At 41.5% G+C, this 25,893-nt stretch overlaps 1 protein-coding gene across 1 annotated transcript in view; it reads left to right on the forward strand.

The window, feature by feature from the left end:
- Positions 1-729: 729 nt before the first annotated feature.
- The window catches only part of LOC149446180 (kelch domain-containing protein 1-like), a 38,253-nt gene continuing 13,089 nt past the window's right edge, over positions 730-25,893 (forward strand). The window contains exons 1-5 of the mRNA XM_089652801.1: positions 730-868; positions 12,511-12,696; positions 19,769-19,859; positions 24,904-25,093; positions 25,277-25,399. Coding sequence (XP_089508927.1) covers positions 804-868; positions 12,511-12,696; positions 19,769-19,859; positions 24,904-25,093; positions 25,277-25,399 — 655 coding nt within the window. The 5' untranslated portion in view covers positions 730-803. The remainder of the gene's footprint in view (positions 869-12,510; positions 12,697-19,768; positions 19,860-24,903; positions 25,094-25,276; positions 25,400-25,893) is intronic.

Consider the following 25,893-nt stretch of genomic DNA (forward strand, 5'->3'; position numbering starts at 1 on the left):
AAATATCTTTTCTCGTCAGCAGTTAGAGCAGTCTTGTGACTTCTATCAGTGTCCAGCAGAGCACTAGCTAAAGCTTGTAGGAGTAGTTTTCTTTCTACTCTAGGAGGATGCAGAACCACTGATCTCTTTCTGGACAGTGCCGATTGGCTCTGTGCTGATCACACGCTCTTTCAAGAAAAGAGAAACCTCTCTAGCAATACACACCAAACTGAGCATGTGCAGAGTGACTCCACACCATATATCTTATCAGGAGATAAGAGGGGGACATTTTAAGAAGGGGAGGATCAGAGAAGTCAGGATCAAACTGCCTTTTTACACAATGCAGCAGATGAACCCCCCTAGGTTCCACAGTGAGTATAAAAAGCATGCTTTACTGCATATACAGACTGATTTTACTGTTGTGGGTTTAGTAACACTTTAAATAAAAAAAAAAGTTTGAAAACAAATGTAAGCTGATTACAGATCATCAGCTGCCTGCTGAAAGCGGACACTCATCGCTGTTCTTTGCTCCATTCCCATCCCCCTGACAGGCAGGACACACGCTTCCATTTCACTGTCACCAACTCACACAGATCAGCTGACAGAGCACACAGCCAACCGCGCTCTACATTGCCCGTATTTACAAACAAGGGGCGTGCCCAGGAGGCGGCTCTGCGATGCTGATAGGGCAGGTGGGCGGAGACGAGAAAATCATTGCACGAGGTGGGCGTGGTTTGTGTATGGCGGGTGAATTCGGATGTGAAGAGTATGTAATCTGGCGGGAAGCTGCATAGTGTACGGAGAGGCGGAACTGTACGGAGGACATGGAGGGATTGCCGGAATTCTACGTCCTGTGTAACACCTGGGAGCCCCCCGTGAGACTGCACCGGTAATGGGAGATAATTGGTATTGGGAGGGGCTACGTGTTTATAACACCTGTGTCTGGGATTTATCCGTCCTTGTGACGTCAGGCGGGGAGCTGGTCTGGTCTCATTATCAGGGATCGGTTTTCAGCCATCCTCCTTAGGGCCCGGCTGCACCATAGTGCCTGTGTAGTGTTCCTGTCATGGGTACAGGTTGGTGTGGGGCTCATTCACACAATCATGGAGGGCTGTACACGGCACACATATGGCATCTCTGCGGGTGAGGAATTCAGACAAAGTCTGGTGTGTTCCCGACCCGCAGAGAACGTGCTGCACTTCAGCAGAGGCCATGCAAGTAATAACCACTTCCCAACTGCGCTAAAGCCACAACATGGCTACAGTGCGGTCATCCAGTTGTGGGAGGGCATCCATAGAACCACGCCCCCTGTGGTGCGCATACCGCGTGCTCTGTCCTTTGGACACAGCTGATCACAGTAAAGGGCCAATCACAGCAGCCCTTTAATGTGATCAGCTGTGTCCAATCAGGGGACATTTATTACAGGTGCTTACATAACACTGTTAATTTACGCAGCGCATTACATGTGTATATGTACAGGGCTGCTGTTAGAAGCCACGGGGCCCCATACAGTCAACCTGACATGGTCCCCAAAAAACACAGTTTACTATGCTTCAGTTATGAATGAACACTGAGTGATCAGTATCGATCATTCATTGTGTTCATTCAGGAGAGGAAGGGGCTGGTTAATGTGACATAATTACCAAACCCTTCCTCTACTCTCCATCCTGAGGAATCCTATTGTGTACTTGCAGCTGCCGGTGGGAAGAGGAGGGAAGACGGCACTGTGGGGGCCCAGGCAGCTGGGTGAATCAGATGTGCACAGGGAAGTGATCGGCATGGGGGGGAGGGCAATTACCAGAACTGATCACCTGCATTGCTCTCTCTGCAGCAGCTGAAAACCAGTGGGAGGGAGGAGAGGAATCCAGCTTTCAGATGCTGCAGAGAATGCCATACAGTGCATTGGTTTCAGTAATTGTTGTTTTTTTTTTTTTGCACTGTTTCTTTAAAAAAAAATTTAATCACTTTTATTCTTATTCATGCATCCCTTGTGATAGAAATAATTAGTGACAGGTCCTCTTTATGGAAGATCTGGAGTCAATAAGACCCCTCATTTCTGCAATGTAAAGCATTGGATCAAAAAAAAAAGCATTGATCTAGTACTTAAGAAAAAAAATGGCGGAACCAGAAGTGACCGCTCCAGTCCTCCAATGGCATAGAGAGTGGCGGCAACCTTTCCTTCACTCATCTCTATGCCCAGCACTGGGATCGATGGTTTCTCAGGTAAGGCTAAGAACTACCAAGTGACGGCCCGTGGCCGGCGGCGAGGGGCGGGGTTTTTTCGGCACCTGTATCTGTGCTTTTTTTTCGTTACGGCCGAAAGGGGTGAAACATTTCGGCCAACGAAATTTCGGGGCAACCCTAGTAAAAACAATACAAGTCTAAATGAACAAGCCTTGTTGTGTTTTAATGCATGCACATGGCAAAGCACTAAAATGTGCGTGTCCAACATCTCCATAATTAAAATAGAGTCTGCTTCAATCGCAGCTTTGCGGTGTGTTTTTAAAAATATATGTCCATTTTTTTGTTTTATTTATTTATTTTATGTATTTATATAGCACTAACAATTCACACAGCGTTTTACACATACAATGTATACATTCACATCAGTCCTTGCGCTTAAGGAGCTTACAATCTAAGGTCCCTAACTCATATTCATACATACACATACTACAGGCAATTTAGACAGGAGCCAATTAACTTAGCAACATGTCTTTGGAGTGTGGGAGGAAACCGGAGTACCCTGGGGAAACTCGCACAGGGAGAACATGCAAATTCCAGGCAGGTAGTGCCATGGTTGGGATTCAAACTCACAACCCTAGTACTGCCAGAGAGAAGTGCTGATCACTTAGCCACTGTGCGTGTTTTGGGAGATCAGTAGAAGGCAATAGCAATAGATGTTTTATGTGTTGGTAACTGCTAAAAACAAGCCTTGGTCAGTGGCTGTTATCTCTATCCACTCCAAACCTTAAATTAAAAAAAACACGTTGGAAATCTGTGCCACTAATACATATCAATGCACAAAGAAAATGCATGTTGATACAAGACAATGCTTCTGCCTAACACTACAAAAAGAAAATGCACCTTTATGCACACGCATAGAGCTAAATGGGCCCTTAAAGTGTAAGTAAGCCCAAAATAAAAAGGACATACAGTAAGCATCAAGGGCCTGTTTACAATTGTAAAAATCAATACTGGTGAAGCGCTATGCTTGTAATCATAATTGAGTGCAATCACAAAAAATAATGATGGTAATGAATATATACTTGCACTAAGTAAAATGTGCAACCCTATAGACTCTGTGCCACAAATGCAAATATAATATAAATTGCAATATATAAGAGTGCAGGAAAGCATAAAGTGCAAACAAATGTTAAATATTACAAAATGGACAAAAAAATCTATGCATATATATATACAGTGATAAAGTGTAATAATGCCACACTTGTGATAATGTGCAAATGCTCATAAATGATCTGATACGCCAACCTAACAGCTAGCCAGACCAATAGTGATGTGTCACTCCATAATATCACACAATGTGACCAGTGCTCAAAAATAAAAAAATTTAAAAAAACAATAAAGTCCACAATAAGTGCAAGCCAATACATGCAAACAATATGTAATGTGCAAAACGTGCTTCACTTCTCCACTCCACTCTTGATGTGTGCTCAGGTGACACTCTAGTGTATCTATCCTCAAATGGCTAGAGTGCCTCCTCACCTCCTTAATTCGACCCCTAGGGGCCACTGCTCATTTGGGTATTAGGAAATTCCACTCCAGAGAGGGTCTCTCCCACCTGGTTCCACTGGCTTCAATGGCTCCACATAGACTCCACTGACAGTACTCACTTTATTTGTTTACAATTGTGTTTGTCTCTGAAGACAGGCAGTGAAAAGGTGTTACATTGTCTCCTCACCTCCTGTTTATAACCTCTAAAACAGCTGCACCACCATGCTGCAATCATGGGCTCTGCATGTCATTGCTAGGCAGCTTTATTCAGTTGAATAGAATGTGTTTGGTGGGTGGTACTACCCACATGTGTAACAATGGCAAGAAATGTTTAAATGCTGTGATGCACAGCATTGCAGCTGCAGCATATATACACCCCTGTAAACTGCTCTTGCAGCTTAATAGGTAGCGCTTGGAGGGCAGTGAAAATGTGGCACAGCCACATGTTTTTATCATCGACCCAAATACAACTTTAAATTAGGCCCAAAAGAGCCCTGCCCTATGTGTTTCCTCACAAAGGACGAATAGGCCCTGGAAGAAGTCATTTATGACGAAACGCATAGGGTGGAGCTACGTCCTGACACCACCGCATTACTGAAAGTGAGGGTGGATTTGCTTTGTTTGCTGGCTGGATGAGTTTTTTCATTTTGCAATTATTACTATATGCTTTTAAGTGCATTTTGTAGCTTAATAAACATTTTTAAGAAGGTTTTACATTATGTTGAATGTTTGCTTTCATGTTCCTTCATGAGTACTGCATAGATAGTGATGGGAGGAGAACATTTATGAGGATCTCTGATGTTATTGAGGAATACCAATGAGAGTGATGCAGTCCTGATGTATTCTTTATTCCATGAGCCTTCTCTTTAGTTAGAGGATCATTTACCATTGGTAAGCCTATATTTGTACCTTTTTGAGGTGGTGACTTTGGAACATTGACTTCAATGGGCTGTAGTGGTCAAATATTGATCAACTCACTTTTGCTTGTATGTTGGATTTAAAGCGGAGCTCCACCCAAAAGGGGAAGTTCCGCTTTAAGCCTTTGTCCCCTGCTCCCCATTAAGGATTGGCACCTTTGGGGAGCGGAAGCAGAAGTTGTTCTCCCCCCTCCCTCCCCGTAGTCTTCTGCGACACGTGACAGGACCCAGAAGACTATGGGGCCATTCACAAAGCGCAGCGCTTCTTGCTCATGCACAGTGGGCACCCAAAGCCCCAAGCTGTCAAAGCCGGGTGCCCACACTGAAGATGCCAGGGAGAGAAGACGGCCGGTGAACCCAGCATTGGTGAAGACACAGCTGGATCGAGTGGCTGTATTATAAAAGTCAGCAGCTACAGTTTTTGTAGCTGCTGACTTTTATTCTATTTTTTTTTTTTTAGGTGGAAGCTAACTCCGGTTTAAACACATGTGAGTGGACTTTTTCTTTCATCAAGTGGATGTTATAGTAATCTAATTTGGACATTTTGATGCATATTTATTAAAAAGTATATATATTTTTTGATTGATTATCCAATATTACCCATGCACTTGGAGAGTTTATTATATTTGATCTTCTCCCCGCACCCTCACTTGTCACTATTTAAAAGCTGCACACATCATTCATTTGGGCTCCGTTCACAGCTGGGCATTTTGTATCATGGGCAGAATTGTCACGATTCATTTTCAATGGCACCTAAAATGTGGTGCAGTCCTGCAAGCAGTCTCCAAAGCTTGTCACCCAAAAAAAAGCAGGAGCTTCTTGCACGGAGGCAAGCTTTGCGTGATGCAGTTTGTATAATGGCAGTGCAATTTATCATGCGGCGATTGCGGCAGAATCATTTTAAGTTAAAACATTTTGCAATAATCAGTGGATAGCATTGTTCAAGACTTTACTCATGTTTTAACCTCAAATACTTGAATGTGTTCATCAGACTGGGGCGTCATTTACATGGGTGCTGGGCAGGGTGGATTTGATTTAAATCAAACTGATTTAAATCACGATTTAAATCACTAGTCAGTAAGGCTTGATTTAAATCATATTTTTCTACATAAAGACTAATTCTTGCTGGTATAACTTTAATATGCAAGTAGATGAAGATTTTTAGAATAACAACTTTTCATATTAGTTTTTTTATCCCCAGTTTAATAGGTTAATCATTCATATTTGGACAACTTTTCTGTTGTACTTAGGAAGGAGAAAAATAATCATTACCTTAATAATAACAATTTAAATAGATTTATTCATCTGAAACATTACAGCATATATTATTTGCTTAAACAAACATCCATGTTTGTTAACTAATTTGGCTAAACAAAATATATATATTTTAACCACTTCCCGACCGGCCGTTGTATATAAACGGCCGGACGGTGGCACTGCAGGGTCGGGTGGCCGTCTATAAACGGCCTCCCCGCACCCTGCTTGTGCGCGCTCCCTGGGAGCGCGCAGCACCGCGATCCGGTGCCCGCTGTGTCCTCCGGACACAGTGAAACACCGATCGTCGGACGGGACCTCTGTACGAGGTCCCGATCATGTGATCACTGATTGGCCAATCAGTGATCACATGCAAAGTAGTAAGCAAGATGTCACTTCTGACATCATTGCTTACTATGTGTGAAATCTGTGAATGATCACAGAGGTCACATGGTACAAGGCTATTCACAAAAGCCTTGTACCATGTGACAAGCTGTGACCAATCACAGCTCACTCAGTTCTTCTCAATGAGTGCATGAATGCACACAGAGAGAAAGAGAAATGATTGCTTTTACATCCTATATGGGTGTAAAAGCAATCAGTGTAAAAAAAGAAAAAAAAATCATCATCACCCCTCACAAGTAGTACAGTGTCACCATGGTGACACTGTACTGCTAGGGTGACAGTATATAAAAAATAATAATATTAGAAAAAAAATAAAAATGTAAAAAAAAATGTTTAAAAATTATAATTTTTGCTTATAAACTAATTTGTATTTTTTTTTTTTTACTAAAAAGATAACGGAATAAATTTTGGCTAAGATTTATGATGAAATATTATTTATTTGCAAAATTTTATAAAAAAAACACTTTTTTTCAAAATTTTTGGACATTTCATTTACATAGCAAAAAAAATACAAATCCCAGTGGTGAATAAATACCACCAAAATAAAGCTTTATCTATCTAAAAAAAATGGTAAAAAATTCATTTGGGTACAGTGTTGCATGACCGCGCAATTGTCATTCAAAGTGTGATAGCGCTAAAAGCTGAAAATTGCCCTGGTCAGGAAGGGGGTAAAAGTGTCCGGTCTGGAAGTGGTTAAGAAACTTAGACTGTCAGCCCCTTCCTCCTCACACTTAGTTTCACTTTCTTCTTGTGCAGATCTATTCCACTCCAAACAATCAGAAAAATATTGTTTCTATTCTATTCACTGAACTTCTTGAAACTTCGCACTGAAGGGGTTGATTCTGTATTCATAGGTTTGTAGAAGTTAGGATTAAGGTCTTTTTCTTAACTCTGTTCATGTTATAACATTTTTGCTGTGAAGAAGAGGCATGTGATCTCCGCTGAGTCAAATTCAGTTTTGAGAACTGCAAAGTAAACCAACATCTGTGATAATATCTTGTAGGCAGAGAAACTGCCCAATAATCTTACAAAAACCTGTGTGGATGTCTGCTTGCATACAGCACCTAGCGGCCCAAGCTGTATAAATACACAGCCCATTCACAGACCAGGGGCCTCAGCCCGTGTGAATGAGGCCTAATTGTGACTTGTTTGAAATAAAAATGTGCTTTGTTTATAAATGTGATCTAGGGTGTAACATTAGCTGTGAAAGCTGGATAATAATGTTACAGATGTGGTCCTACTTCTTCCAAGTGAACAAATGCTCATAGTTCAGAACCTGAATAGGCCCGCAGACCTTAATTAACACCTAGCTGCTGACAAGTCTCTGACAGGAAGCCCCCCTTAGGCTCCCTGACAAGATCCTCTAGGCTTGTGGCTGTAGGTAATAGTAGACAACTGTTGCCTGATTGGGGGGAGAAGCCATCAAAGGTTCCTTTTAGATTCCTGCCTAAGCAACTGCTCGGCACCACACTGAAACATGTTTCCTTTCTCATTTATTTATTTATTTCAGGTACTTATATAACTCCATCAATTTATACAGCACTTTACATATATATTGTACATTCACATCAGTCCCTAACCCTCAAGGGGCGTATAATCTAAGGTTCCTAACTCACATTCATATACAAGGGCCAATTTAGACAGGATCCAGTTAACCTACCAGCATGTCTTTTGGAGTGTGGGAGGAAACCGGAGTACCCGGAGGAAACCCACGCAGGCACAGGGAGAACATGCAAACTCCAGGTAGGAGGTGCCGTGGCTGGGATTCGAACCAACGACTAGTACTGCCAGGCAGAAGTGCTAACCATTTAGCCACTGTGCTGCCCCATTCAATTCAAAATCTGCATTGTGGGAAGAAGCATTATTCCTCCTGATAGTATCAGTGAAGAGTTGCATGCAGGTACCAAATGGGATGTTCCGGCCTTATAGCAGCACCTAGGAACTGACCACAGTATTTGTTGGACCCCTTGGCAGGCAGGACATGTTTGGTCTTGCTGCAATTTGGATAATGCACTGGTTTTAATTTTTTTTCTCTAGTTCTGTGTGTCATTTTTGTTCTTGTTTTTTAGAATTATTTCTTCTGTACATATTTAAATGCACTGCCCGCCTACGAATATTAAAGTGTATCTAAACTCTTTAATACATTTTTATCTTAACCACTTCAAGTCCAGAGTTGATCCAGGCCAATTTTCAGCTTTCAGCGCTATCACAGTTTGAATGACAATTGCGCAGTCATGCAACACTGTACCCATATGAATTTTTTAGCAATTTTTTTGGAGGCAGATAAAACTTTCTTTCGGTGGTATTTATTCACCACTGGGATTTTATTTTTTTGCTATATAAATGAAAAAGTCCAAACATTTTGAAGAAAAAAAAGTGTTTTTCTAAAGTTTTGCAAATAAATAATCTTTCTTCATAAATCTTGGCCAAAATGTATTCATCTATCTTTTTAGTAAGAACCCGAATTAGTTTATAACCAAAAATTATAATTTTTAAAAAAATTGTTTTACATGTATTTTATTTTTTTATATTATTATTATTTTTTTATTATTTATTTTATTTTTTAACATACTGTCACCTTAGCAGTACAGTGTCACCATAGTGATACTGTACTACTTGTAGGGGGATGATGAAGATTTTTTTTTCTTTTTTTACAGCCATAAAGGCTGTAAAATCAATCATTTCTCCTTCTCTCTGGCTGCATTCTTGCAGCCATTGAGAAATACTGAGAGCTGTGATTGGTCACAGCTTGTCACATGGTACAAGGCTGTTGTGAATAGCCTTGTACCATGTGACCTCTGTGATCATTCACAGATTTCACACGTAGTAAGCAATGATGTCAGGAAGTGACATCTTGTTTACTGCTGTTCCTGTGATCACTGATTGGCCAATCAGTGATCACATGAATCGGGACCTCACAGAGAGGTCCCGTACAGCAATCGGTGTTCTGCTGTGTTCCAGGGAGTGCGCACAGGCAATGAATGCGGAGGCTGTTTATAAATGACCACCCACTCCTGCACTGCTCCCGTCCGGCCGTTTATGTACATGGGACAGACGTGAAGTGGTTAATGTGATACAGATTGAAAATTCAATTGTGCATCAGGGTTTTGATACCCAGCCATGTGATCATCCTTTGCTGTTCATTGCGCTCTGAAATCGGTGGGCAGAGCATACAGGCAGGCTGTGACGTTCCCTGTAGATATCACAGCAGGAAGTCCAGATGGTTCTGTTGCGGGGTCATGTGTTAATATTTAAAAAAAAAAAAAACCACACATTTTTGTTTTTAAGGAAACATAACTAAAAAGTTACCGGAATTATTTTTTTTTTATTTAACATGAAAACGGTACAAAAAATTTTAGTTGTCGTTGCATATAATAGTATTTCTTCTACATGTGTTTTTAAATTTTCCTTTATTAATATATGCAGTTCTAGTACATATCTGGGGGATCTTGCCATTTTCCTGGTCTTCTTTCTTCTGAGTGGCAACAATATCACAGCGGATCTTCTCCTGTGTGGCCGCTGTCAGTGTGCATGCTCCACCTATTCTCTGGAGGCCCCACTCTACCCTGGATACTGCCCCACCTAACTATTTCCATCTTATGGGGTGGCTACAGCTATCCATCTGCAGAAAGTCTGCCTCTAGCAGCCCAAACTTAAAGAATATTTTATTTTTTTGGGGGGGGGGGGGTTTAAAGCTGAAAACCAGAAATTAAGCCATTTTCTAAAAAACTGCACGGAAACCATGATTCACGTCCAGTGAGGTGCATTCCACCTCCTGGACTTATCTCTTTAATTTACATCTGACAGTTTTTTGTGCTCCAGGACGTTCTGGTCTCCGCTCCTTGCAATGTGAACAGGGATATGTGTGTATAACTGCTTAGCAGATCAGTCAGCTGACAAACTGCAGGTGATGGTGGTGTACCCAGAATTGTATGCCTAGTGTGTGGGGGCTGTGAGAAGGGTGACTGTAAGGATTACAGATCAGAGTATAGCTCAAGGAATGTCAGAAATTTGTGGGAATTACCTAGAGCTACACAACCATTAGAGTGCACCAGATTGTAGGTGAGATTTACATCTGCCTGTGTGTATAGAGCCAGTTGTAATTTGGTAGAATTCCACTCAAGCATTGTTGATAATGCAGGTCGTAATAAATGTTTCATATCCTTGTGCTACCTCCCAATGGGAAGCTCTTTCCTCGTTCTTCCTCCACCAAACAAGGAGCTTGCTCCTTTTAGCACGTTGGTCGACTTGCTGGTCAGACACCCCAGAGGAAGAGCAGTCTGGATGCGGGTAGTTGAAATAGAGCCAACCCTATGCCTCCAACACTGACAGTTCCTTCTGCAGCATCAACAGATGAAGCTTCAACACTAGCTGGAGCTAGCCAAACTCCAGCTTCTAAAGAGTAAGTCTGCTGGTTCCGTGGAGTTCAGGGAAGAACAAGTCTATAAAATACCCCTGAGCAACTTCCAAACTATGTACAGAAATGATGATATGGACAAAACTTTACAGAGACTTGAAAGGACTTCTTCTCTGTACTGTTTGCCAAGGAGAAAATGCAGTAAAATAAAGTAAAATAAGCGAGCGCTCTTACAAAAGCAGCTGTGCACGCAAGGTAACCTAAATAAAACCTTATAAGAAACAATAAAAAATAAAGTGCAGCACTATAAATTATATAATCAAACGTCCAGACTAAATAAGTAGCATGTAGTCATAAATAACCAATAATATTTAAATTAAAGGTGACAGTCTATATAGTGATAGGTGTTCCTATCAGATGGCCGCCAGGCCTCCACGTGGCTGCGGCGGCGTGACGTGACGGCCAAGACGCCGTGACGTTACGCCGACGGAGCCACGTGGAGGCCCGGCGGCCATCTTTCATTCTGGACGGTCAGTCCATTGCATAACGCTGCCATACTCTGCAGTACCTTTCGCTGCATGTTTTTAACTCTGCACAGTTTTATTCAATATCTTGGAATTTGCAAATTCGTTATTTATATCACAATAAATTACATCAAATTACTACACTACGAGTGCTCTCTACACTCCCCCTTGAGGAGTTATTAATTTATAGAGCCTGCTCAATCCAGCCATCCCAAAGATTCCAGAGAAGGGAGATCCTGTATTCAGGCACTTGCACCTATCCATCCCTTAAAGCAGCGGTTCTCAACCTGTGGGTCGCGATCCCTTTGGGGGTCGAATGACCCTTTCACAGGGATCGCCTAAGACCCATGCTACACCATGCTTCAAGACAAAATTTCATTTATTTGTAATTAGAAATAAATATTTCACAATATATAATTACATATAGTTTTTGTGATTAATCACTATGCTTTAATTATGTACAATTTGTAACAATGAAAATACATCCTGCATATCAGATATTTACATTACGATTCATAATAGTAGCAAAATTACAGTTATGAAGTAGCAACGAAAATAATTTAATGGTTGGGGGTCACCACAACATGAGTAACTGTATTAATGGGTTGCGGCATTAGGAAGGTTGAGAACCACTGCCTTAAAGGGACCTCTGGCCAGCTGGATCTCCATACTACCCTGAGTGTTCCTGACATTACCACCCACCCAGAGGGAGGATTATCTCCGTGTGTTCCTGACCATATTAACAACTCTGAGGGAGGATTCTTCTCCATCCCAGACCAGATCCTTAAAGGAGGCTTCTGCTGATGATTCAGAATGCACATTTACATTGTGCACCTGGTGAGTGCATAATCTCTCTATAACACTTGGAACAATACCACGGATTTAAAGAGGAACACCTATCACTTTATAGACTGTCACCTTTAATTTAAATATTATTGGTTATTTATGACTACATGCTACTTAGTCTAGACGTTTGATTATATAATTTATAGCGCTACACTTTATTTTTTATTGTTTCTTATAAAGAGAAAATGCCATGTTACCTCACACCAAGTTTGAGAGGCAAAGCCCCGGTAGCATTAGTATGTCTTCCAGAACACCAAAGGGGAATATGAGGACATTAGGAAGGCCATAATTAAATGGTACCACCTTAGTCTAGACATGCGTGGCAGGACACATAGGGGTTGTTTATTCTGGTTTATGCTAAGAAACTGCCATACCTACTGAGCAGCTAATGCAATTCCTGTGCCCATTCGGCAAGAACAAGGACAACCTGTTGAATAAAAAAATAGATAAGAATGCATTTTTGGTTATTTTGTTTTTTTTCCTTTTATCTCTTCAGACTGCCATCTGATTCTCAAGAATCTTTCAAGCTTTCGGCGCTGGTGTTTCCATCTATTTCTTCACAGCTTTTGCTTTTCAGCGTCGGGGATTGGTCTGGATTGTCCCATGATAGTAAATTTGAGGTCCAGCTGGAAGCAACTGGAGGTAAAAAGGTCATCTTGGGAACACTGTCCCATGAATCTAGGTAAGGTGTACACAAGTTTAACATTTACAGTGTCTTGCTTACGTTTTTCATAACTGTCTGATGTCAGATTAGCGTTTACTACATTTTCACATAATTCCTGAATAATGCATGGAGAGAAGAAAGATTCTGATTTAAGATAGAGAGACAACATTTATTTTAGTATGGGTCTGTTTTCCATCTCTGCAGACTGTTATTTCTTTTTATCCTACCTAGAAATAGGCATTTTGTAAAAAAAAAACAAAAAAAAAACTGGTTAACATAAAATGGTGCAGTTTTTTTTATGGAAAGCAATTATTGGTATGTCATTTTTTTTAACGTGTAGTGAAAATTGAGTAATGTAATTTTATTTTGTGCATTGCTATATTTAATGTCAAAATCAATCACCACATTACTACACAATTCTATGCAAACTAAATTGTAGAGGAGCTGTTTAACCACTTGCCTCCCCGCTACAGTACATTTACTGCTTTGGGGCTGCCCGTGCAGGCTCAGGCACGTATATACTGTATACCTCTTTTTGTCTGCTCTGGTTTAGGACCTCACAGCGTGTCCCTCCTGTGCCCGCTGTGTCGTATCACTGTTACCGGTAACTGGGTATCAAGTGATCGCTATGATCGGTCATAGCGATGACATGATAATAATGTAAACAACCCGTCATGAATGGCTTTCCATTAACCACTTGCCTACCAGGCACTTACAGTATACCCCCTTCCTGCCCACGCAAATTTTCAGCTTTCAGCGCTGTCGCACTTTGAATGACAATTGCACGGTCATGCAACACTGTACCCATATTAAATTTTTTTCACACAAATAGAGCTTTATTTTGGTGGTATTTAATCGCCACTGGGTGTTTTATTTTTTTGTGCTATAATCAAAAAAATCACTGATAAGCGGCACTGATGAGGTGGCATGGATAGGCAGCACTGATAGGTGGCACTGATGAGGTGGCACTGATATGCAACAATGATGGGCACTGACTGGTGGCACTGCTGGGCACTGACATCACTGCTGGGCAGCACTGATGGGTGGCACTACTAGGCACTGATGGACCCAGGTGGGTGGCACTGCTGGGCACTGATCATCAGTGCCCTGATGATTGTTGCCAATGTGTCCTCTGATAATTGCCGGTTATCGGCAGTACTTTCCTCACAGCGGCTGTACTTTCCTGTGACAGCGTAAGGAAAGTGCAGCCGATAACCGGCAACTGCATTTACCGGTGATCTTCTGTGTCATTCGACACGGCTGATCACATGGTAAAAGGCTGCTGTGATTGGCCTCTTACCACATCATGTGATCAACTGTGTCCGTAGATCACGGAGATTGCCGGGCGCGCGCCCCCAGGGGCACGTTGGAGGGTGTGTTCTGGGAGGACATCATATGACGCCCTCCCAGAACTGGACAACTGTGCTGTAGCCGTCATTCGGCTATAGCGTGGTTGGCAAGTGGTTAATGAACAGTTTGCTTACTGTTGTGAACTGCAGTTGGCCCATAGGAATCACATGGTACCTGGCTACCTGTACCATGTGGTTAGCTGTAGCCAATCACAGATCACAACCATAGGGAAACCCATTTATGACAGCTAAAGCTATTGCTTTTACCGTTTAAAAAATTAATTATTTATTTTTACTGTCATTTTATACTGTCATCAGGCAGTATCCCTGATCACCACCACGTCAGTCATATAATGACGCTGTACTACATTGGTGATAGTATGAAAAAAAAAAAAATTTAATTTTCCAAAAAAATTATGGCAAAAAATTACAATTATAGCAAAAAATGGGCTGTTCATGAAGGGAGAAAAACCTGAGCTTCAAGTGTTTACTGGAGTCATACAGTAACCAGTTACAAAATAACTAAAATAATATACCACCATTCACTTTCCTGAGATTAATCAAATAACTGAACTGGCAGTGCTTCATGCTCTTGTAGAAATGGGCAGCATGGTATCTCAGTTGTTGTCATGCTTTGCTTGCAGAGCTGGGATCCATCAAAGACAGTCTGGTTGGAGTTTATATTTTCCCTCATTGAGTCAGTTGCAGCTCTGATATACAGCCCATGTGCTGATTTGAATGGATTGGAAGCTCTTCAGAGGTTTACTGGGTTATAATTAAATTTAGCTCAATAAATATACACCAAATATTGCAATTTTTTTTATACATGGTAGCATTTTTATTTCTAATATCACTGTTTTTACCTGGGAAAATATAGTCCCTTTCTCATCCACAGGAAGTCTTTAACCATAGGGTTAAACTGTCACCTACAAGAGGATTGGAAACTGACAATCTAAAAAAAATTGTTTTCCAGCTCAGATTTACCCTGCCCTATACCAGCATGGCTCAGTTTTTTTTCTAGTATCCTAGGACAACGGGTGTCTTTTCTACAGCTCTGCTGTGTTAAAACATATTTTTTTTCTAGTTATTTTCTTTCTTCTAGATATTTCTTTACATCATTGCTGGAGCTTCAAATGCAGCCTGGAACACACTGGAGTGAACATGCAAGGATGGCCTGGCAGTGACCATTGGGTGCTGGGTTCTGTTTTAGAAAAAGCTGCAGAACGCTTTCCAGGTCCAGAGCCATTGGCATTGATTCAGCTATTACCATGTCTCAAAACTGTCTCGAACACTAGACTGCTGAGTGCCTTTATTCCCCACCTCCATTCCGGTGGATTTGCAATGGGAAAGTGGTTATCGCTGTGGGACTGAGTGCTGATGTACTCCACTGGGTGGGCTGGCGCAAACAAGCACCCTGTGCTCTTTGTCCCACCATACAGCTTTCAGGAGTCATCTCTTCTTCTGCTTAAAAAGAGCCACATGGAACTTTAATGTGTTCTTTCTGCCTACCTACAAACAGTGACTTTGACCAACTCTAGTCATTAGATCCTTGCGACAGGGACGCGTCATGTCTGTTTCTAGACACGGGGGGCACATTCTTAACAGTTATGAGACTGCTTTCAGCGTGCCTTCTGATATGGTGTCAATATCTGCAGCCCCTGAGGAGTCAGACTAATGTTATTAGTCCCAAATTAAAAGAGAACTACTTTTGCTCTTATTGATGCAGTATGCACTAACGCGAAGCTAGAGGATCCACCTGTCGTTTCTACCAGTGCTGTTTCCTGCTTTAGGTCATTTAAAATTCCTAAGATTGCAAAGAATTTCCCTTTGCACCTGATTTTCCAACTGTTTTACTATGGAGATTGGAAACATCTTTAGCTGTTTGCTCCTCCTAAATTCTTATTAGCAGAGGAAGTGTGCCTACAAGTTGTCCACATTTGTAATGTACATGACTGACACAGCTGGAATGTGACGTTTTGCCCAAAACAGGATTCGGTCCAGCTCTCTTGCTACTGTGAGATGTCTGTTTCCTCCCTGTTAACTCTTGTGGACCCGGAAGAGCTAACCTACAGTATATGTTGGAGGTGTTCCAGGACCTGTTTCTGAGTTGGGGAGTGCTGGATGTAAACTGCTTGGCTTCCAGGTAAACAACAAACTATAAATGGGTTTGTCTCCAGGTACAAGGCTTTTCCAGCAGAAGCAGTGGATGTTCAAGTTGTTCTGTGGTATCAGCACACTCTGATTTATGTCTGTCCTCCTGTGAATGTTCTTCCTTATCTGCTTCGCGGGATAGAAGTGCATGGCATTCTTGGTGAGCTATATACAAAGCTCCAGCGTGGCCTAGATGGATGTGGAATGCCAACCTGGTAAGATTCCTCGGGGATGCTCCGTGGATTCTACTGGATCATCAAAATCTTCTGTCTCAAGGACAGATTTGCCATCTACTTCACGGTTGCTTGCGTTGCTGCCATGGACTTTGAAACCCAGGTTCTGAGGGACAGGGACATCCTGAGTCTGTGATTCCTACAATTCTAAAAGCTAGAAAATCTACTTCTCACAAGGTCTGTCAGAAATGAAAGACTTTCTTCACTTGGTGTGAATCTCAGGACATCCACTCTAGGCGTTTCTTAGTGGGACATATTCTCTTCTACCTACATTTGGGTCTGGATCATCATCTGGCTCTCTGCATTATCAAGGGTCTGGTCTCTGACTCTTTTGTTTCAGAGACTGTTGATCTTACACTCTGATTAAGACTTTTATACATTGGATCTCCAATGTAGCTCCCTCTAACCTTTCCCCTGTGACTTTTTGGGATCTGAATTTCCCTGTGATTCAGAAACTGTGTTTTGAATTTTTTAGAGACATCCCTCTATTCTCATCCACAATGATGTTTTTTAACCATTAACTCTGCAAGGTTAGTGTCAGAGCTGATAGTCTGTCCTTGGGCAGAACCATAAAGGGTTCCTTATATGATAAAAGTGGGATTGAGTTCCAGCACTTCATTCTTGCCTCTAAGATAGGTTCTACCTTATCCCTCAACCAGGAAATCATTATTCTGTCCCTCTGTTTGGCTTCAGTCCACCAACAGGAATTTTCCCTCCATTGTCTTGATGTGGTGCAGGCTGTGAAAGTCTTTCAGCCACTGCTTCCTGTTGGAACTCTGAATTCCCTTTTTCCCCATGGGGTACACCATCTAGGTGGCTCATAAATATCATCATCCAAGCTTATGGTCTCAAGGATGAGATTTCAGTGTTTCTTGTCAAGGCATACTGTACTATATATGTGTTTCTTGGTCTTTTCAACATCAATCAAGTTTTCCAGATTTGCAAGACTGCCACCTGGTCTTCTGTTTACACGTTCTTTAAAGCAGAGTTCCAAAAGAAAAAAACTCCTGATAACTTCCCCAGCGTAGTGCAATGTTACTATGGTAACATTTTATATTGCTCTGTGTCACAGTGTGTAAAAGAAAAAAAAGTAATAAAAAAGAAAAAAATGTATTAATGACCGTGCAATTGTCATTCAAGGTGTAAGCTGAAAATTGGCCTAGGCAGGAAGGGGGTGAAAGTACCCGGTAGTCAATTTAAATGAAATGTGGAGATCAGTTTTAAAGCGGAGTTCCACCTAAAAGTGGAAGCTGTGCTTGTTTGCCTCCTTCCCCTCTCCAGTGCCATATTTGGCACCTTTTGGGGGGGGGGGGGGGGTGGGCAGTGGATACCTGGTTTTGACAGGTACCAGCTCCCACATCCGGCTCAGTTTGCTGCGGCAAAGTGAGCCAGAATTTCGGCCCCCCCCTCCTTCCTCCCGCGAACCTTCACAAGTCCCAGAAGACTGCCGAACCAATCAGGATGCTCAGTGCGACTCACGCATGCGCATTGGGCACCCAGCTGTGAAACCACAAGCTGCCACAGCATGGTGCCCACAGCTGAGATCCCGGAGCCAGGGAGAGAAGGGACGGTGCAGTTGAGCACATGGCTGGACCCTGGGACAGGTGAGTGTGCGTTTATAAAAGGTTTTGACTTTTAATTAACACAAAAAGGGCTGGAACTCCGCTTTAAGATCAAGTTCAGTAATCATAATATTATTATTAATAATAATAAATTCCTTCTTGGGTATAAGTGAACAACACACATAATAAAATGTTTTGGCAAAGCTAATATATTTAAAAGCTGAAAACTTATACTGCTAAGGACACCATTTGCATTATGTTTGCATAAGTGGTGTCCTTAACAAAATCCAACGGGACTGCGGTGGGCAGTCTGATATTGACGCTAGGGGGGACTAACTGTCACTGACATCACCAGTGATACTAATACAGTGATCAGTAAAAATACTATACACTGTCACTGTGCTAATGACACTTTCTGGGAAGGGGTTAACATCTAGAGCTATCAAGGGGTTAAATGTGTGCCTACCAGTCTGTAATGTTTGTATTATATGCTGCTTTTACTCCGAGATCTCTGTTTCTCATGCCTGTGGGATTGATCCCTGTGTACAGTGCCCTGTATTGAATGTCAACACAGGACTCTGGGTTGTGATTGGACACAGTCGATCAGCAGATCCTGGGCATGAATCATTGGCCGGGACTTGCAGACAGGCTCCCGCTGTGTACAATCACAGTTGGTGGGGGGGCTCATGCACGCATGCTAAACCCGGAAGTAGTACATTGTGTGAGTGGAGTGTGACATGCTCAGAGTTCTTTCTCCCACCATTCATTGACTAGGAAGCACCTCCTCACTTCTGCTCTTGGTCTGCAAAGAGCCATGTGAAACTCTAATTCTCCATCTGTTCCTACAGCCTGCCTGCAGTGACTTTGGTCACCTCTGGCCATCTGATCCTTACTTGCTACCGGACGTCTTGGTATCATGAGTATCTGAGGCCTTGTCTCATTTCCTGATCTTAAGTGGCTTGCATCATGACTGTTTCTAGACAGATTTTTCTGGTGACGTGTGTTTTGTGTCATCTTAAAGGAGAAATATTTCCAAAGCTATTTTTCCTATTATTATTCTATGGATCACAGGAGTGCACTTCATTCTGCATGCCTGTGACCTGTTTTCACTCAGTTGGTCCAGGCTCTGAAAAGATTCTGACTTTAAAGTCCAATTCCACCCAGATGCCTGGACCGGACTGCTGTTTCCAGTTTTGGGTCTTTCAGAGCCCCTGCAGCTTCAAAGATCTTCCATAGCAACTGTTTTTCGAGGTCTTCCTCTTTGGGAACTGGAAAAACCCACTTCGGTTCGCCTTAAAGTGGTTGTAACCCCCCTCCTCTCCCCTAAAAAGTGAAAACATAATATATACCTGTGATGTCAGCTTTGGGTCTAAATTATTCAGGTGACTTTTGAGCTGCTGGCAGTCCCCAGTTTTTCTATCTTTGGGCCTGTTGGCAATTTTTTGTTGTGTTGCCCACCCCTCAGCCGGACTGCTTGTGGATACCCTGAAGGTAATAGATTTCCTGTGTCCCTAAATTGATGAGAAAGAAAATAGGATTTCACTGTAAAAAACTTTTTTTGTCTAAGGGACACAGGCCCTCTGTGTTTATGATCATGCACTTGGTACTAGTTGGCAAGCTGGTAGTTGGAAGAAGTTTTTTCTTTGTTCATCAGAGTCCAGTTCTCAAAACAAAAGTATAACCCAAGGATGATGGACTTCCTTTGCCCCTCAATGACACCAAAAAAAAGGATGTTATGGTGAGTGCAAAAATGCAATTTTTTCCATGATCTTGATAAATGTATCTTGTACTGCAGGTGTTTCCTCTGGGACTGTGATTCATGTAATGATCTAAACTGTATGTTGGAGGACTCCAAGCTACATGTCACCATCCTTGTACAAGGGCAGGTAAGAATATGGGTGGATGAAAACTATGGTTTTTATAGGTACATTGCAGTCAAAGTGAGAACACAAGATTTTAAAATGGGTTGTTCTGGTATCCAAACAGGATGGCAGACCACACTCAGTCTTGCTCAGACTGGCAGTTTTATTGTCATCCACTCTGGCTTAATCAGTGAAGCTCATTGCATTGAGAACTAGATACAACTTTTCTTGCCACTTAACAGTTAGACTCCATGTACACGGGACACTTCTGAATGATGGAAACTGACTGCTGGAAAATGTAGGTTAAAAAACCGTCTTTTTAGTTGCGTCTGCATACTGCGTTTCTGCACGTTTGCGTTTAGGAGCGTTTTTTAAAGATAACTTCAGGAGACCTTCCAAAATGCCCAGAATGCATTGAAAAACAGTAAAAAATTACCTATTTCAGACTTTTTGAGAGAAAGATAGAGAGCAGAAGCAGAGAGAGCAGTATTTGTTAAGATTAGCTGTCTTTCTTTTTTTTTTATTTTTTTTTTATTTTTTGTGGTGCTTCTATGTGTTCCAGCTAATTTCTGTGCAGAAATTATTGCAGCAGTGCCTAACCTTTTTTCTTTCATGCAAAACCTCAAAGTATGGTGTACCTGATCCATTTGAGTACCAGGAAAATGCTTTGCATGCATTTTTCATGATGAAAGAAGGCTCTGGAAATGGAAGAGTTAAAAAATGTTTCCAAACGCTTAGAAACGCGGTTAGCCGCGTTTACAAGCGTTTGGTGTTTGAAACGCTGATAAAATCTACTCCTAAATGCAAGTTTAGTGCATTCAAAAAAATGACTGTAAACTCAACTGCCTGTACATGACATAGTGTACATGGACACATAGGAAAACATTAGGGAGAATTCAAGGGCTGCTGAAAAAAACGCAGAAAACCTAAACGTGAGTTTATCAGCTGCAGTGTATATGGAACCTTATATTAATGGAACACATCTAATGACTAACTCATCATATGATAGTTACCTCATCGTCTTATGATATTGATTAACACCTATAGGAGAAAAGAAATGGCTGTCTCATTGTCTTATGATTATGAATAACATGTCTACAACAATTAAAAAAAAAACAAAAAACGCAAGCTTGACACTTCTACTGGGTCAAGAGGGCAACTTCTCCCAGTTGTAGCTGTTTGTCAGTGGCCTATTTCCTTTATAAAACAATATAGAATAATTCTAAAAGATCCTACCTGCTTAGTTTTTATCCAGTCATTTCTGTACTACACTAGTCCAGATTATTTTCTTTTTCTGGTAGTTTTGAGTATGGAATGTGCTTTCTTTTTATTCTGTAGTATGCATTGCAAGGTTCATACGCAGCAAGCCTGAAAAAGATGCTGGTACTAAACATTTTCTGACCACCAGAAATCAAATTCATTTTTTCTCAGAAGTGAGAACCTAATTGATGATATAGGAAAAGCAGAGGGAGAAAGAGCATAGGCTCCAGGAATGTCTGTCTAATGACCCTGTTAGATGGTCTGTAAAATCATACTACAGTGGATTCAAAAACACCTTTTTAAAAAATGTTTCTGCCAATTTTGTCTTAACAATGGCTCCCCTGTATATACAGTGCATTGTGTGTACTCCTAAGGTCTATCAGATCCAAAGAGTGGAGCTTAGATAGTACTGGCTGCTGTGGATTGATGAGGGAGAGCCCTGCAAACTCTGCATTTAGTTGGTCACAATGTGCACATAACTTCCTATAGACTTGAATCCGTCAACTCTACAACTGAAGTAAGGCCCCATTCAAGTCTACAGGAAGATCCTGCACTACGGGAGGTCATTGCCTTTGGGAAAATGTAATTGGCCACTTTGCTGAGGAGGTTTTAAAAAACAGTAAGGCCCTTTTCAAACGGGGCGGACCCGATTGGTCAGTAGGGGATCTACCCGCTGTGCAAGCGTATGACAAGTCTATGTCCTCTTAGCCTGCCTGTCCGTTTCCATCCAAAGGTCATCCAATCCGATCAGCCAGACGGATGCAGATCCCCATCTGTCTTTTTTAGTGAACAGGATCGGAGTGGATGTAGGTTGGTTTAAATGGACACATGTCAGTTTACACTTGCCGCTCTATAGAGAGCAATGTGGAGTGTTTAATAAAATAAGATACAAAGTGAGCTCTTTTCAAGTAAGCAGCTGTACACTCAAGGCAACCAAACAGAATCCTTAATCAAAATAACAATAAATAGTGCAGCGCTGATATTAATAGGAAGTTAAGTGAGATATTCTGAATACACAATGAATGTTTGACCAATAAAATAGATAAATAAAAATTAGTATGCCAAATTCATATGAAAGGTGACAAATAATCATATGTAGCAAATATAAGAGGATATATATATATATATATATATATATATGTGCAAAAAATCCATAGGGATGGTTGGATAATGAGAAAAAGTCCTCACAGCTTCAGACCGATGCTTGTGCCATATATATATATATATATATATATATATATATATATATATATGTGTGTATGTATGAATAGGAGAAATGCGCACTCACCGGACGTGCACTATTAATGTGCAGTATATATAATATCCTGCTGTCATCAGGTAGCCATCTGGGTCAGCGGATGAAAAGCCCCCTCTCAGGATGGTTGGGGTCCAGGGATTAAGATATTGATGCTTCAGAGGTCCCCTTTAGGGATGGATGGGTGCTGCTTTCAGATGACAGGAGGTTCCCTCTCTGGATGAACAGGGTACTAAGGGCGTCTAGAGAAATAATACTCCCCACATGGGGTCAAAACAAAAAGCTGCCCATAGTGTAGCATGGTAAAATGATACTTTTATTAAATAAATAAAGTAGGATGCATCCAAGTATAAAACGAAACGGTGAGAAAGGACTAACCGTCCCTGAAGGGAAATGGCCTAAAAAGGCTTGTGTTAAAGTGTAGATAAAAACAAACAACAATTCACCCGTGCTCCAGTGATTTGAACTGTACTACAAAAATAAAGTAATGCTGCTGTTCAATTAATTATCACTGTGACTCTCAAAACTTAAAATAACACAGCGCATAACATAAATGTCTAAATGTACATTAAAGTGGAGTTCCACTCACGCTGTCAAAAAATAAAAGTCAGCAGCTACAAAAACTGTAGCTACTGACTTTTAAAAAACAGCCACTTACCTGTCCCTTGGTCCCATGGTGTGTCCCCCGCAGCTCGTTTCACCGGCCGTCCTGTATTCCAGGAGGCTGGCATCTTCCACGTGGGCACCTGGCTGTGACTGCTTGCTGCTTCACAGCCCAGTACCCACTACGCATGCGTGAGTAGCATTGCGCTTTATGAATGCTCCTGTAGTCTTCTGGGACCTGACTCGTGTCCCAAAAGACTACAGGGACGACACCTTCCGCTTCCGATCGCCTAGGCAATCGGACCGGAAGTGGGAGCGGGTACCTGTCAAATTCGGGTACCCACTCCCTCATCCTCCAAAGGTGCCAATCCTTAATGGGGAGCAGGAGGGCAGTCCTTAAAGTGGAACTTCCCCTTAAATATGAGTTCATTCAAAATAGTGCTCCGTTCCCATATTTTCCAACCAATCGTCAATGTAACGTGCTCAGTGTCATATATACTCTTTTAAAAGTGCTCAAACAATTCCAGAAAGTGCTTGGTGACTCCTGCCCCTATTCACTCCTCACTCACTAGGTCACGTGGACTCTTTGCTTTTAGGGCACAAGAGTCAAAAGCCCTTTTTTTTTTGACGAGGTATGCCTCTTGGGTATTTCCAGGACTCCTTCCCAATGTTATCCGTATTCCAATATGGTGAGTGTAGAACTGAGCTTACTGACAAATCCCACTTCCCAGAATTTAAGCCAGAGGGGCGGAGAGAGAACTCTCATAGTGTAGTAATTATATTTATCTGAAATAAAAGGTTAAAAATACACTTACAATGTATGAACCATTAAATGCAGGTAACATATACAGAGGTGCAGTGTCTCTTTGTGATTCCAGAACGCTGCTGGCATACCTCACCAGGAAAAAAGTGCTTTTGACTCTTGTGCCCTAAAAACAGAGTCCACCTGATCTGGTGAATGAGGAGCGAATAGGGGCAGGGGTCACCAAGTACTTTTTGGAATTGTTTGAGCACCAAGACACTTTTAAGGAGGATATATGAAACTGAGCACGTTAAATTGAAGATTGGAAAACATGAGCATGGAGCACTAGTTTGAATGAACTCACATTTATTGTATATTATTTAGACATTTATGTTATGCGCTGTGTTATTATAAGTTTTAAAAGAGTAGGTAAACCTTGACTGAACTTATTTTCTCCATTTTTTTGGTTAGTGCACAAAAATCACTTGTTGATTCTGCCAGAAATTTGGTGAGCTTGCAAGTTCCAGCACACTTCGCAGTGTTCCTTCAAGCACCCAGTTCATCTGTGTGACCTACAAAACCCATCATATATGTTATAGAGATGGAGAAGAGGATGTGTCCTGTAGTCCTAACACGTGCTCTGTCCTAATGTGATACCGCTTCCGTATATACTGCTCAATGAGTGAAAAGGAAAAACTAATGCAGCCACCACATTTAAAGCGAAAGTAGTGTACCTGAGCACCAGAAACCAAAAACACTATTTTAATTCATTGTTAATATTCAAAGCAAACTGCGCCATCCATCCATGTCTCCATACTTTGTTTTGCTGAAAAATCACCTCGAACAACTCCTTGCATTCCTGGCCATGGCCATCTTAAGTAAGGGCAGATGATTCATGTATCATTAACTTTCTGGAATCCATCTGCCCTTAGCTCATACATGCAGGCAGGAGGGTGTGCTTGGCTCAGAAAAACGCTTCCTTCCCTCCTGAAGGCACCAGGGATGTATGATGTCATATGCCTATACCAGGAAGAAGCTGATGTAAAAAAAAAAAATTTAAAACAAGTGATTATCATCTACTTTCTTATTTGTTTACTATGCTAGCAGCATAAGGATTAAAAATAGTCAATGTTGACTGAGTGAGTGACGTTCCATTTTTTTAAGGACTGGAAAGCTGCAGTATATTAAACATTTGTTCTTGGGTTTAGCTACACCATAAGAACAATGGACCAAACCAAAAAAGCAGAAAGAGAAAACGTTTGAAGAGCGAAGAAGAGAACATTTGTCCCAACAAGGGGCTTGTTAAAGGTGATACAGCAAAACCGAAGAATAGGAACAGCAAAAGTGCTCCATCGACCAAGCCATTAGCTGTTGCCAAAGCAACTGTTGGTGTTTCAGGTATGTAAGGGATCTTTTAAATATGGCACTCGGTTTTGAAACCAAGAAGAAATATATGATTGAGTTCCCCTGTTTATGCTTTTAGCCTTCTAGAACATGAAATTATATAGGTATAAAAGCTGTGGTCAGGACTTAAATTGCAAAATTCACTCAGCTAAACAGCTTCCATGTTTTCATACTTAGGTGTCCCATCAGGACGTTGGGGACATGCTTTATGCCCTGCTGATCCTGAAACCGTGATACTGATAGGGGGACAAGGCACACGCATGCAGTTCTGTAAGGATTCGATGTGGAAGCTTAAAACAGGTAAACATAATTTGGAATTAATTTTTGCTTTAAAAGTGTTTGGTGTGTGTGTGTGTGTGTTTTGAGTTTTTGCTTTGCTCCTTCTCACTGCAACTTTGCTACTTGCCTACCAGGCACTTTTATCTACTTCCTGTCCAGGCCAATTTTCAGCTTTCAGTGCTGTTGCACTTTGAATAACAATTGCACGGTCATGCAACATTGTACCCATATGAAATTTTTATAATTTTTTTTCACACAGATAAAGCTTTCTTTGGTGGTATGTAATCTCCACTGGGGTTTTTATTTTTTTGCACTATAAACAAAAAAATTAGCAAAAAATTTGAAGGAAAAAGGTTTATGACATCATCACGTTTTATATTAAGATTGGGTGACACTCTCAGAGCGCGTACAGTGGTGGGGAAGGTCTAGGGCAAGAGCCTTATAAAGGACCCAATCACTAGTCCACTACCCACAACCCCGCACTACTCCCAGTTATATAAGATTTCACAAGAACA

The sequence above is a fragment of the Staurois parvus genome, unplaced genomic scaffold (genome assembly GCF_062004578.1).
Source record: "Staurois parvus isolate SC_StPar_1 unplaced genomic scaffold, SC_StPar_1.0 ptg000694l, whole genome shotgun sequence".
NCBI lineage: Eukaryota > Metazoa > Chordata > Amphibia > Anura > Ranidae > Staurois > Staurois parvus.